Source organism: Nymphaea colorata, chromosome 9 (genome assembly GCF_008831285.2).
Source record: "Nymphaea colorata isolate Beijing-Zhang1983 chromosome 9, ASM883128v2, whole genome shotgun sequence".
NCBI classification, from domain to species: domain Eukaryota; kingdom Viridiplantae; phylum Streptophyta; class Magnoliopsida; order Nymphaeales; family Nymphaeaceae; genus Nymphaea; species Nymphaea colorata.
In genome coordinates, this window is record NC_045146.1 from 18,794,902 (window position 1) to 18,807,158 (window position 12,257).

General features: G+C 38.1%; 2 protein-coding genes across 3 annotated transcripts; both read right to left on the minus strand.

Moving 5' to 3' along the window:
- Positions 1-717: 717 nt before the first annotated feature.
- LOC116260860 (22.0 kDa class IV heat shock protein-like) lies at positions 718-2,063 on the minus strand. 2 transcript variants are annotated; one of them, XM_031639381.2, is made up of 2 exons: positions 1,474-2,039; positions 718-1,199 (listed from the first exon to the last, which is right to left on the minus strand). In XM_031639381.2, exons 1-2 carry the CDS (start codon positions 1,650-1,652, stop codon positions 872-874), a joined length of 507 nt encoding a protein of 168 aa, XP_031495241.1. In that variant the 5' UTR covers positions 1,653-2,039; the 3' UTR covers positions 718-871. The 2 variants fall into 2 exon arrangements, 1 of the variants encoding a protein (XP_031495241.1); XR_004174188.2 differs by having other exon boundaries at positions 1,057-1,254; positions 1,474-2,063.
- A 6,619-nt stretch (positions 2,064-8,682) lies between these two features.
- Positions 8,683-9,324, minus strand: LOC116260647 (uncharacterized). Its single transcript, XM_031639091.1, has one exon. It carries the CDS (start codon positions 9,322-9,324, stop codon positions 8,683-8,685), a length of 642 nt encoding a protein of 213 aa, XP_031494951.1.
- Positions 9,325-12,257: the final 2,933 nt, after the last annotated feature.

The window sequence follows — 12,257 nt, forward strand, 5'->3', positions numbered from 1 at the left end:
CTTGGGCTCTTATTCTTTCAAAGTTTGTCAACTATGCGAATAAGCACTTATTAGTCCGTTTGGTTATCTTAATTCTAATTGTCTGTGGGCAAGCATGCGATGTTTTTATTGTAAAATCAAGCATCTACTTCAAAGGAAAGGGATGTGAAATACGATTTCTATGGTTGCTTTAAGAAAAAATACAAATATACTTGTCAATACGCCATTAACTACGGTAGGTGCATACAATATTAAGTAATAATGGTTACCATGCCATGGGAGTCTTTAACTCTTAGGTTTTCCCAAACGAAGATTTACTTACATGAATTTAGTATTGTGAAGCTGTAAAAACAACAAACTTTTGTTCATTTGCTAGAATCGTCCTCTTTTGCCTATGCCCGATACCTCCTCACTTCAAAGATAAAAACTTCTTTTTCTGTAAAATTTGGCACTCACCTTTTATTAATTTGTTGGTCAATTGTTATTAATTTGTTGGCCAATTCTTATTAATTTGTTGTCCCCTTATGAACTGCTCTGGAGTTGGTGACTGAGGAAACAGTGAGAATCAGGTTGGTAGTTTAATCCCCACTGCCGTTTTTCTAAACATTACTACAATCGGATGTTCTGAGGTAATAAAGGAAGCGGAGGGAGTGTTTTCACAGCGAGCATCTATTAACACTCCCAAATGAAGCAAAAAAACAGAAGACAGACAAGAGTCGGCCGGACAGAGATGAATAGTTAAACAGCAAAACCAAGAACCTTTTTATTTATTCTGATGCACAAAAGTGGTTCCAATACAGTAAACATTCTGATTCACTGACTAAGGATGGACAGAGCAGTAGATGGGACTCTAGGAGGCCGTAGTAGAGCAGATCATCCTCCGGTAGCGGTTTCATTTCAGATCGGTCTTGGAGGCCCTGATGTCGCCGACAGAGGGATCCTCCACGATGTCAATGACCCTCGGCTGTCTCGCCTTCCCTTCTGCCAGCTTGGGAATAGTTACCTTCAGAACACCATTCTCCAGGTGCGCCTTAACAGCATCTAAGTTCGCATCGAAGGGCAGCCGGAACTGCTGCCAGAACTTGCCGACGGGCCTCTCCGCCCGGTGCCACTTGTCTTCCGTCCGCCTCCTTCTCCTCATCCCTTTCCTCTCGCTGCTGATCCTCAGTACCCTTCCCTCCTCCACCTCAATCTTTATGTCCTCCTTCTTCACCCCTGCACTTCCCATCCCCAAACATATCTCTCCTTCAGCACTACTTTTCTATTCTTCCATTTCTTGGAGAAAAAATCATTCATCCCAATTTCAGAAGACCAAAAGAAGAAGAAAAACACACACAGGGAGAGAGAGAGAGAGAGAGAGAGAGACGGAGCACCACTGTCCTGTTCTTCCATTCTTTGGAGTTCGAATAAAGGACATCAATTGCTAAACAATAGAAGAACAATGACCGATGAAAGATTAAAAGGTTATAGGAAGAAGAAGAAGAAGCTACATACCCGGGACGTCTAGGGTGATGAAATGGGCAAGAGGGGATTCCTTCCAATCGGCGTGGGCAAGGGTCACGGTCGTATTCAGAGACTTGGGAAGCGTAAAGGGGGAATTTTCCAGGATCCTGAAGGGATCCACCACTCGCTGACTCCGGCATGAACGCCACCTCCACAAACAACGACGCCATTAAGATGTCCTCATCTTCTTCCCTTTCTCGACATCACGACCCCCACCCTCTGCCTTCCGCTGCCAAGCAATCAGAAGCGCTTAAGAGAGACAGAGAGCAAGGGACCTGATAGCTTTATCCAATAAGAGCTGAAGCACGACACTGATGCCTCTCCGAAAGCTCAATTAAGGCACTTATAGAGGGAGATGCCGATTGAGATGGAGATGGTGGGGTTTTATCTCTCTAGACTCGTCCCGTTGATCTCTGATTCCCTTCGCCACTCTAACACAAAAACTAGGCACCTTTTAAAGAAGAATGTGGAAGGAAGGAGATCGATCTAGAGTTTTCTGCGGGTCGATGGGCAAGAGACCGCACCTTTCACACATTTCTCCCCATGACCTTGTTCTTTGAGCAACAGCAAGACTCTATACAGTCCGGACCTGGTACACAGTGATCTGGAAATCAAATTTTGGGTCCCCTTTTGAAGATCCCATGGTTATAGAAGTTAAACATTCCTTTCTTTTTTTCTTTTATTTTTTTGCGTTGAGAAGACTTGCTAAAACTCTTTTTAAGGGGTAAAAGGAAAGTCTTTAAAATTGCATCCACAATTTTGTGCCTCAGCGTCAATAAAAAAATAAACCTACTCAAGTTTCTTATTTTTAATTTAGAAGTTCAGGGGAACTTTTCAGTTACAAACTAAGCGGTAAAAGTAATTTTTTGCGCCTAAAACTATCGATAGGTTGAATAGTTTAAATTTCTCATGAGACAAAAAGATTGTCCTATCATTGTTTCTTTTTTGACTTATGATGACTGATGAAGCCAACATTACTAACTAAAGTTGAAGTAGTGAAAAAATAAAATGGTATGCGGAAAGGAACCCATGAGAGGAGACAATGGTAATCTGGCCCGAGTTGAGATGCACTATGGGTAGAGTTACTCGATCTCAACTCACTCGAGACAAGCCGAGAGTACTCTTTTAAGAAATGAACATGAAGAAGCAGACGCAGCAAAATGGATCGAGCTACTCGATCTCGACTTGTCTAAACTTGTCTGTCAGCTGTGATTGGGCTCCAGTAAACTCTTCTAAGTAAGGTACTGCTGTGGTCGGTTCTTTCTTTAAAGGAGTTGGACTCCAAGCATTTTTGTTCTTTTTTTTTTTTTCAAAAAAAAGATATAAAGCTTGGCTAAACTCAGGCTTCGAGCGTTGAAGCGAGCTGAAGCTCGTTTAGGTTGACTTAGATTAACCAGCAAAACCAAGAACCTTTTTGTTTATTCTTAGTGTTAGATGGGGCCCCTCGCACAATAAACCTGCACCAAAGTAGTTCCATTACACGAAATATTATGCTTCATATTCACTACAATCGAAATAACTAGGACGAGCAGAACCACAGATAGGACTCTAGGAGGCCGTAGTAGAGCAACCACTGCTAGCAGTTTCATTTCAGGTCGGCCTTGGAGGCCTAGATGTCGTCGGCACACCGATTTCCATGATGTCAATGACCTTAGGCTGTCTACCCTTCCATTCCGCCAGCTTGGGGATGGTTACCTTTAGAACACCATTCTCCAGGTGCGCCTTGATGTGTAATCACCCCAATTTTTTCAAAAAAGAATGCACTCTTTTATTCAAAACTCAAACCCAATTTTTGGATCTAAATTGGTCTAAAGCCACAGTCCAAATTCAAATTAGATCTAAAAACCCAAGTCCAAATCCAAATCAAGCATTTAAGACCCATTTGCTCATCTTTTTGACAAAAAACTCATTTTAAAAGGCAATTTTTGTCTTTTTAGTGGGCAAGACCCTTTTGCCTCTCTTTTTGACGAAAGACCTTCTTTTAGAGGGTGATTTTAGTCTTTTTGGTGGACAAAACTCTTTTGCCCCCCTTTTTGACAAAAGACCTCATTTTAGATGGTGATTTTAGTCTTTTTGGGTGAACAAAGACCCAACTCATTTTAGACAAGAGTTATGACCGAAAATTCACTCCTCTCAGTCAGTCTCGCGACAAGATTCTGGAATACCTCATTGCCAAAGGAACTATAGTCTTGCCAAAAATGTCAGAGCCTCCGAAAATGATGGGAGAAAATAAAGAAAAACTGTGTAAGTTTCATAGGGCCCCTAGTCATGACACTGAGGTTTGTTTTGTCTTCAAAAATATTATCCAGGACTTCATCAACAAGGATCTCCAGATTCGTTATGATAGCATCCCTGAGGTGCTGAGGAAACCATTTCCTGACCATAGGAAGGCGGCAGTGGCCATGATCACCGCAGGCACTCCACTCCCATATCATCCACAAGAGCACATCTGACCTTGTGAGGGAAGCAGTTCACACAAGGTCATGATGACAGATCAAGGTGAGAAACCACTGGATTTTGTTGCTATGATGAGTAGCAAGATGGAAAGTTCACCCAAAAAACTTTTCATAATCCCAAAGACCTTTATCCTGCAAAGCGGCGATGATAAATTGTCAGGTGACTCTTCGGACGGAGATTCATACTACTTTGGTTAGGTCCTCCCCTTGGAAGAGCGCATCGTTGAAGGAGACTAGATTCAGGCATTTAAGGACCAGTCAATTACCTTTTCAGAAAGAGACCCCTCAAAATGGGTTATTATCATGAAGAGGCTCTTTACATCGTCGACCAGGTCAATGGGATGACTGTGCCACATGTATTGATTGATGGAGGAAGTGGCTTGAATATTTGTCATGATCCTATGGTCAAAGTTTTGGGGTTGTGTGAAGATAAATACTGCTCTGATGATATCAAGATCTATGGATATGATGGTCGAGACATGAGCAGTAAAGGTACCATTGACATGAACGTGATCATTGAAAATACCAGTCATCGCAGTGTATTCAATGTGGTAGATGTACCACCATCATATAACTTGCTTTTGGGAGGACCTTAGATCCACCAAGTACGAGGGATCCCATCCACTCTTCATCAATGTCTCAAATGGAATTTTGGCCCATCAGTTATCACCGTACGTGCTGAGGATCCGGTCACAAGGTTGGTGCAACCCATGTTCTCCAAGCCAACTGATCCGATAGATGTACCGAGCATAAGAACAACAAAGGACAGACTTTTGGAAGAATGGATGCAGAACATGGAGATAGGTGAATCATCTGGGAGTGCCCATACTATTTCAAGCAATCGTGCAAGTTATCAAAAACATCCAATATATGTTCATTTCATGAAAAACCCTAAGGGATTTCAGTTGCTTCTATCGTCTATTCACTGGCCTCAGAAGAATGAAGATGACATCTTGCAGCCGATTATTATCCCTTTTCAGATGAATATCAGAAGACCGGGATACCATGAAGAAATTTGAAGAAAATCTTGTGGGCTGATAGTGTTCACCTTGTTTCAAAATACTTCCACGAATTTTATAATCTTAAACTTCTTTTGCACTTCTGTTTGTCTGGTCTCATGAGAAGACCCCCTCTATGAACTAAGAACTTCGTTTCAATATGCAATGCAAAGTAATCTTTTGTTATCAATTTTAATTTTGTTCAATTTTCCCTTTATCCTCCTCTTTACAGGATATCGGAATTCAACATGTCTCAAGTTCTTCTTTTTCTTCGGAAGTCTCCTAGAAAGCATTTGTCAAACAAACAGTCGAGGAAATGGAGCCTAAACAATAAAAGATCAACTTCAGGATACTCTACTTTTGCGGGTGGAAATCCAACATCATGGAAAAGCAAAGAGCAATCTATAGTAGCTCGATCAAGCGTAGAGGCAGAGTATAGAGCCAAGGAAGCCTACATATGTGAGTTAATCTGGATTAAAGCCCTACTAAAAGACATGAACATTGAGCTTGAGGAGCCGATGAAGTTAATGGGTGACAATATGGCTGCAATTTATATTAGTGCTAATCCCGTTTTTCATAAATGGACAAAGCACATAGAAGTGGATTGTCATTTTGTCGAAGAAAAAATCCAAAGTGGAATTATTGAAACACCTCATGTGAGAAGCAAACACCAATTGGCCGATATTGTCACCAAAAGCCTCAACAAAGAAAAACATTACAACATTGCAAACAAGTTGTGACATATTGATATCTGTGAACCAACTTGAGGGGGAGAATGTCACGCAAGATTGGAGAAGATTAAGGATCGTTTGAGGAGAACGTTGGAGACTTGGAGTAACCTAAGAAAATATGATTTTTAGAAAAACTCTAACCTGCTTTCCTTGTCTCTCTAACCATTGTATTGTAATCCTATTTAAAGAGCAGCTGTACTCTCAACCAAAGTGTGAAAATAATACAAAGCCCCTCCTCTTTCTACCGTGGATGTAGGCTTCTAAGCCGAACCAGGTAAATCTTGCTGTTGTGTTTTTGTGCATTCTTTGTTTTTTTGTTCAACTTATTATCCCCAGTATTTAACATATTGAAAGAAGGAAGACCGATGAGCTAGATTTGCATAGAAGCTAGAGTGAAAAAAAATGGTGATTGATCAGTGTGATCGGCAACACCTTGAGAGAGACATTGCAACCTCACTTCTCTCTCCATGTTCGATTGATGAAACACCAATGCAGGCGGCACCAAATTCATTGATCCTCATCTCGGTTGTTGGTCCATGTGAAATGCCACTTTGGGTCTTCGAAGGCCAGGAGATCACCAGTTGACCTGAAATCATTGAAAACCTGGCATGAACAAGGGTTGGGGGCAGGCCGTGTTTTGTCATCCTTCCCCGACATGGTCTTAAAATCACTCATGAAGGTGCAAGTCAAGTGAAATCCAAGCAGATGTCTTTAGTCATTTTTGCAAAAATCAATAGACTTTCAATGAAATTAAAAAATGCCGGTGTGTAGAACAATGATGAAGCTGGCCAGTTATGCAATATTTTTAGTCTGTGCTTGGAATTTTGTGTTGCTGCCAACTTTAATGAAATTCTATTTAGGTCAAGTATCTTACTGCCTTTCCAGCAGCTTCCTTATTAGCTTAAATGCTTCATTTCTAAGTCATGCTCTTCAAGGAAAGATCACCTCGCATCCTTCCAAAGCTTTTGAAGAAGTGATTTCTTGCATGAAAGCGAACTAGATTTTTGAGAAAGTTCAAGTGGGAATATGAACTGCCAGAACTGCTTCAACTTGCCTATTATGACTTCACAATTAAGAATTGGGTTTATATTGGAACATACTGTAATGTCTAAAGTCACACTAATTTTGTGAACACTCAATTAACAGATGAGGCAATAGTTTCCTAAAACTTCTTCTTTTTTCCTGAAATTATTAGTGAACATTTTATCTAATTTTGTTGAAGATAAACTGCCAATGTGATTCTTGCAGTTGCATGTGACCAAGTGCTACTGGGTATCTTTTTTTGCTTCCAGAGTCGTTTGATATAGTTAATTTAATGCATGATTCTTCCTAACAATTCATTAATTTGGACTGCACCATTGTACTCTTATGCATTTTCTTCGGTTTGGTGTTCTTGGTTCTCTAATTTGAGGATTCTACCTTGCCATCAACAGATCTACTGTAAAGTACAACTACAGAAATTAGTGTGAAGCTTTAGCACAATGGTTGCCTAAAACTTCTTTTTTCCTGAAATTATTAGTGAACATTTTATCTAATTTTGTTGAAGATAAGCTGCCATTGTAATTCTTGCAGTTGCATGTGGACAGGTGCTATTGGGTATCTTTTTTGCTTCCAGATTCGTTTGATGAAGTTAATTTAATGCACGATTCTTCCTAACAATTCATTAATTTGGACTGCACCATTGTACTGTTATGCATTTTCTTCGGTTTGGTGTTCTTGGTTCTCTAATTTGAAGAGTCTACCTTGCCATCAACAGATCTACTGCAAAGTACAACTACTAAAAATTATGTCAGCACGTCAATTTTACTTTTCGTTTCAATAAAATTTTAAAAGTAATCCTATAAAATTTGAATCATGTCGCTGCTGATCCAGTCGACACTTTGTCATGATTCCCATAATGGACGTTCAATTTTCGTCTATCCTTGTCAGGTTTTATGAATCTAAGTTTCGAACCAATAGTTCGGTTCACCAGCATAAATTCATCCCCAAAGATAAGGACCAATTGAATTAAAAGAAACTGAGTGCCAAAATTTACGGAAAAAGAAGTTTTATCTACTGCCAAGTTGAAGCAGTTGTGTCAGTTCATATTCCCACTTGAACTTTCTCAAAATTCTAGTTCACTTTCGTGCAACAAATCACTTCTTCAAAAGCTTTGTAAGGATGTGAGGCAATCTTTGCTTGATGAGCATGAGTTAGAAATGAAGTATTTAAGCTAATAAGGAAGTTTCTGGAAAGGCATTAAGATACTTGACCTAAATAGAATTTCATTAAAGTTGGCAGCAACGCAAAATTGCAAAGACAGACTAAAAATATTGCATAAGTGGCCAGATTACATCATGGCAGTTTCACTCGTTCTCTATTGATGAAGCTGGTTATATGCATAGGCTTGTGCACGACAACTACCCTTACAAATGGGTAAGGCAACATATCATGCATGGGGGATTTGCAAGGTTTGTGAAGAGAATTTCCTTGTATTTGATAATCCATTTTGTTTTCCTTTCTCTTGTCTTTTATTTTTCTTGTTTCCGCCCAATTAGTGAAAAATTACTATTTTAATTTACTATTTGCTACTTTTATGAGGTCTGTCTTAAGACAATGAAAACAACTGATTAGTCTTTAAACTATAAAAACCACAAGGATATTAACATCTAAAACAAAATAATTTGGCATTCCCAAATTGCAACTCTCCTTGCCTCGTAATGATCAAATCATGAGATATAAGCATAGGCTTCTGCAATGTGAATTGAAACCAAATGGAAACCATTTTCTGAATTTCTTGCCCAAACCACTACTCTTAACCAAGCAAGTTGAACGATCATATATAAAATGTTTGAATCTTCTAATCATAAGAAAATGAGTTTTGTCCATAAAATATCAAAAATGTAAGTTGACGTGAGACAGCATGCTGACTAACCAACATAACGCTGCAATATCATTTGAAAACAAACTAACAATTACATAACCAAGAACTCCAAGCCAATTTGCACAAGGCAAAAACTGGGACCCAACCATCTGTCAAAATTTAATTCGGCAGTCAGCGATCGTAGACAAGTCGGATCGGCAGGTTGGGCAGGAGTAAGTTCCACGGAACAACCACTTGAAAAGACAAAAACGATGGTAAGTATGGTGGCATGTGGTGACGGCAATATGTTCAGTCGAGTCGAACTCTTCACAGCATATGGCACAGACATCATCTCCAAGGTGCTCGAGGAGCCGATCGCAGCCATGTTTGCCAGTAGGTTTACCAGCCTCTTCATCACTTATCTCTATCGTGCATTCTACATGCATCTCTATGAAGACAGTCCAAAGAGATGGGTTGTCGTTCCTGACCACTGCCATCTTTCTCATAATGATTCTAGCAACCTCAGTTTTTGCCTTCTCTGCAGCCTCGGGATCCATATCCATGTCAACGTGGAGGGTATTGTAGGCCAGTTGCTCCACATAACTAACATCACAAATTTGCGTAGAATACCTGGTGACGATCTTCAGCTCATAGCAGCATTGGCTCTTTGTCGCCTTACCATCTTCCCCAATGACGTTCAACGTATCTTCCAGGAAGAACCCTATATCTACTTGGAACCCACTGCTTGCTGGGTGATTAGCTTCAGGGGGCTTCATTTTTGCAATGGTGCCGCTCACTTTGATGTCAATCTCCATCTCCCTCTTTGGAAGAAAGAAATGGTGGGCAGACAAGGTCTCTTGTTTTTTTTTTCTTCTTTTATTGGGGTGAGGACATTGGACTCCCTCAGGCCTGGTATTTATAGTCTTAAGCCATTATGACTAAATTAATAAGTGGAGATGCCTTCGACGTTTTTATTATTAACTTGCCAATTTGCACGTTAGGTTTAGATGAAAATAACAAATATGGATGTGGTTTAGACCATAGTCATAAAAATTGTGTGTGTGTGTGTGTTAATTTTAAATATGCAAAAAACACAAAAAACAAGTCAGTGATTTTAATTTTGAAAACCCACCATTTTTGGAAAAAAGCCAAAATGAAAAAGATGTGTTTTAATTGGTTTTTCATCTACTTTAATGACAAATTGCTTGTTTTCAATTTTTTTATTTTTATTTGTTGTTTATTCGTTCAGTTTTTTGATGTTGCGATTATTAGTTTCTTACATATTTAAATTTTCCCTAATTTTATGTTGTGAAATAGCCTCTGATTTTTGTGCATATTTTTTTTAAGAAATCGATTTTTATCCTAGATAAATTTCCTGAGACACCATCGAAATCTGAATAGGGACACTCACTAGATGTCGGTGGCCATACATGAGTCTCTCTCTCTCTCTTGGCCATTGTCCATTGATATTTTTTATGTACAGTTGCTGCGTGAGAGCAGTCCCATTCTTCTCTTATTTTTTTATTTTTTCCTCCACACTGCTAATGGGGAACCCTTTTGAATGCTTTTCCCACTCTTAAGTGCTAGCGCGGATGATACCTTTCCTAGATTTTCTTTTCGTTTGGAATTTCTAGCTCCTCCTCAGCATCGAGTTCATGTTTAGTGTATCTTCTTTTTACCATCTGGATTTTAGTCTTTACATTTTGTTTGGGTAGAGATGATGACGGTGAATACGCACTAAAATTTGACCTCAATGAAGTGAATGTGCAATTGGTAGTGGGTGGAAATGCACCAAGTTTTGAGAGAAGAACTTAATTATGCTTATGTGTGCAAGTGGAGAGATTTTTTTTTTAAAAAAGGGGGGCCCATTAAATCATTAGTTATATGTTGGTCATTTATTAGTAGAAGTTTCATATTTCATGTTTTGATATTCAAGAAAGATGCAATTTTTCTTGTCTTACTTTTTGAATTTGGCGCTACCTGAGTTCACATTGTCAAATTACTGCTTTTGATTAACCGATAATGTCAAATATTCCACTTTCATATATATATATATATATATATATATATATATATATATTATTTTCAAAACAAAAGTTCTTGCATGTCTTGAAAGAGTTGAATGGCAGTCCTAACTAAATGGGTAATGAACGTGAATATATCCAATGATATACGGTCCGATTTGATTGAAACAACACAAGCTTATTATGCGATCTGAGATTGCTACGAACTTAAGGAACGACTTAAAGATAAAGGGGATCCTTCCCGAAATTTCCTGTTCTACAGTTTTAGTAGCTGAAGAGTCGGATTTTGAAACAATCGCCAATTTAATGGTAAATCAAAACTATCTTACCATAACTTTTGATTAGTTTTTTGTGTTTGAGCTTTAAAACTCATGCAAACTAAATCACTTAAATTAGAGTCTTTAAAAACTTCTCTCTTAGGGGATGACACAATGGTCAGACTTGAGACTATAGGCAACCTGTTCCTGCTTCGAACTTTCGTGGTGTCAACTTTCTGTACTGCAAAACTGATATGCAAAGTAAAGCATAGCGGGGATGCCATCCCAAGGCAACAAAAGTAGCCCTGGGGAGGGAGGGAGAGGGGGGCTTCCGCATTCACGAGTATTGGAATTTTCTCCGGCACATCCGATAGTCCTCAAAAAAATTTCTAATTTACTATAAATCAACAGTATTGGAATCTTTTAAGTTGTTTTTCTTGTAAACTCGATCATACAAATAGATGCAAAATATATGAAAATATAAGAATAGATGTAACATCTTTCAAGATTCTATTCTCGTGAAAATTAGATTTTATGATCTGAAAAGACTGAGAGTTAAAAGTTACATATCACTTTCTCTCGAGTCATACAAGTGCTAACATTGGTGCTTGCATCAATACGGTCAGGATTTATAAAAAAAAAAAAAACAGCACCAGATCTGCTTAGGAACCAGGAGGCACTAAGAGAGAGAGAGAAATGGAATTTGTGTTGAAAATTAAGTTAGTTAATCAATATGAAAGTTGGTAAAAATCAGACTACTTGGGTAAAAGACAAAAACAAGAGCCATAAAATTAATTATTAAAAGAACTTTTTATAATTTAACCTTATCGATATGATCTTAAGAGCAATATGACAAGAAACATATATTAAGTTAGTTTTTTTTTTAGTTAAATAATGTTTTTTAATAATAAAAAATGAACATCTCTTATAACATCAAAATTTTGATAGTAGAAAAATCAATTGTTTCATAACTTAAATTAAAGCATGATTGATATTAAATCAGTTGTTTCGTAACTCTAATACTTTTTTCATCGGTTTAATTTTGGCTTTTCTTTTAAAACAAGGTAAACGAATGAGCCAAAAATTATTAAAATCTTTTCTGAATATATTTTCTCCTTTTATGTTGATTATAATACGTGGATTTCATATATTTTGTTTTATTTTCTTTGTGACGTAGAGTTTTGCTATATTTTAGAAATTTTGGGCTTCACCAGGCGTCTATCGATTATTCATAGTTTAATAAAAAGGGAGATACTAATGATAGGACAATCTTTACATGTCTTATAGTTTCATGTATAATGTCCAAAAGAAGAAAAACAAAAATCTTAAACCACTCGTTGGTAACCCGAAACATCACGTCAGACTGCTCCTGGAATTTTTGAATTTCTGATCAATAATAAAAAAAAATTAAGTTGGTTTTTAACCAAGCAAAGTGCATGAATCTATTAGTGGCAATGAGACGAAACA

Excerpts from the sequence above, each read along its gene's own strand:
- LOC116260860 (XM_031639381.2), bottom strand. The coding sequence starts at position 1,652 with ATGGCGTCGTTGTTTGTGGAGGTGGCGTTCATGCCGGAGTCAGCGAGT. Across the intron at positions 1,200-1,473 it reads CATCACCCTAGACGTCCCGG|TGCAGGGGTGAAGAAGGAGG; the intron begins GTATGTAGCTTC and ends GGGGATGGGAAG.
- LOC116260647 (XM_031639091.1), bottom strand. The coding sequence starts at position 9,324 with ATGGAGATTGACATCAAAGTGAGCGGCACCATTGCAAAAATGAAGCCC.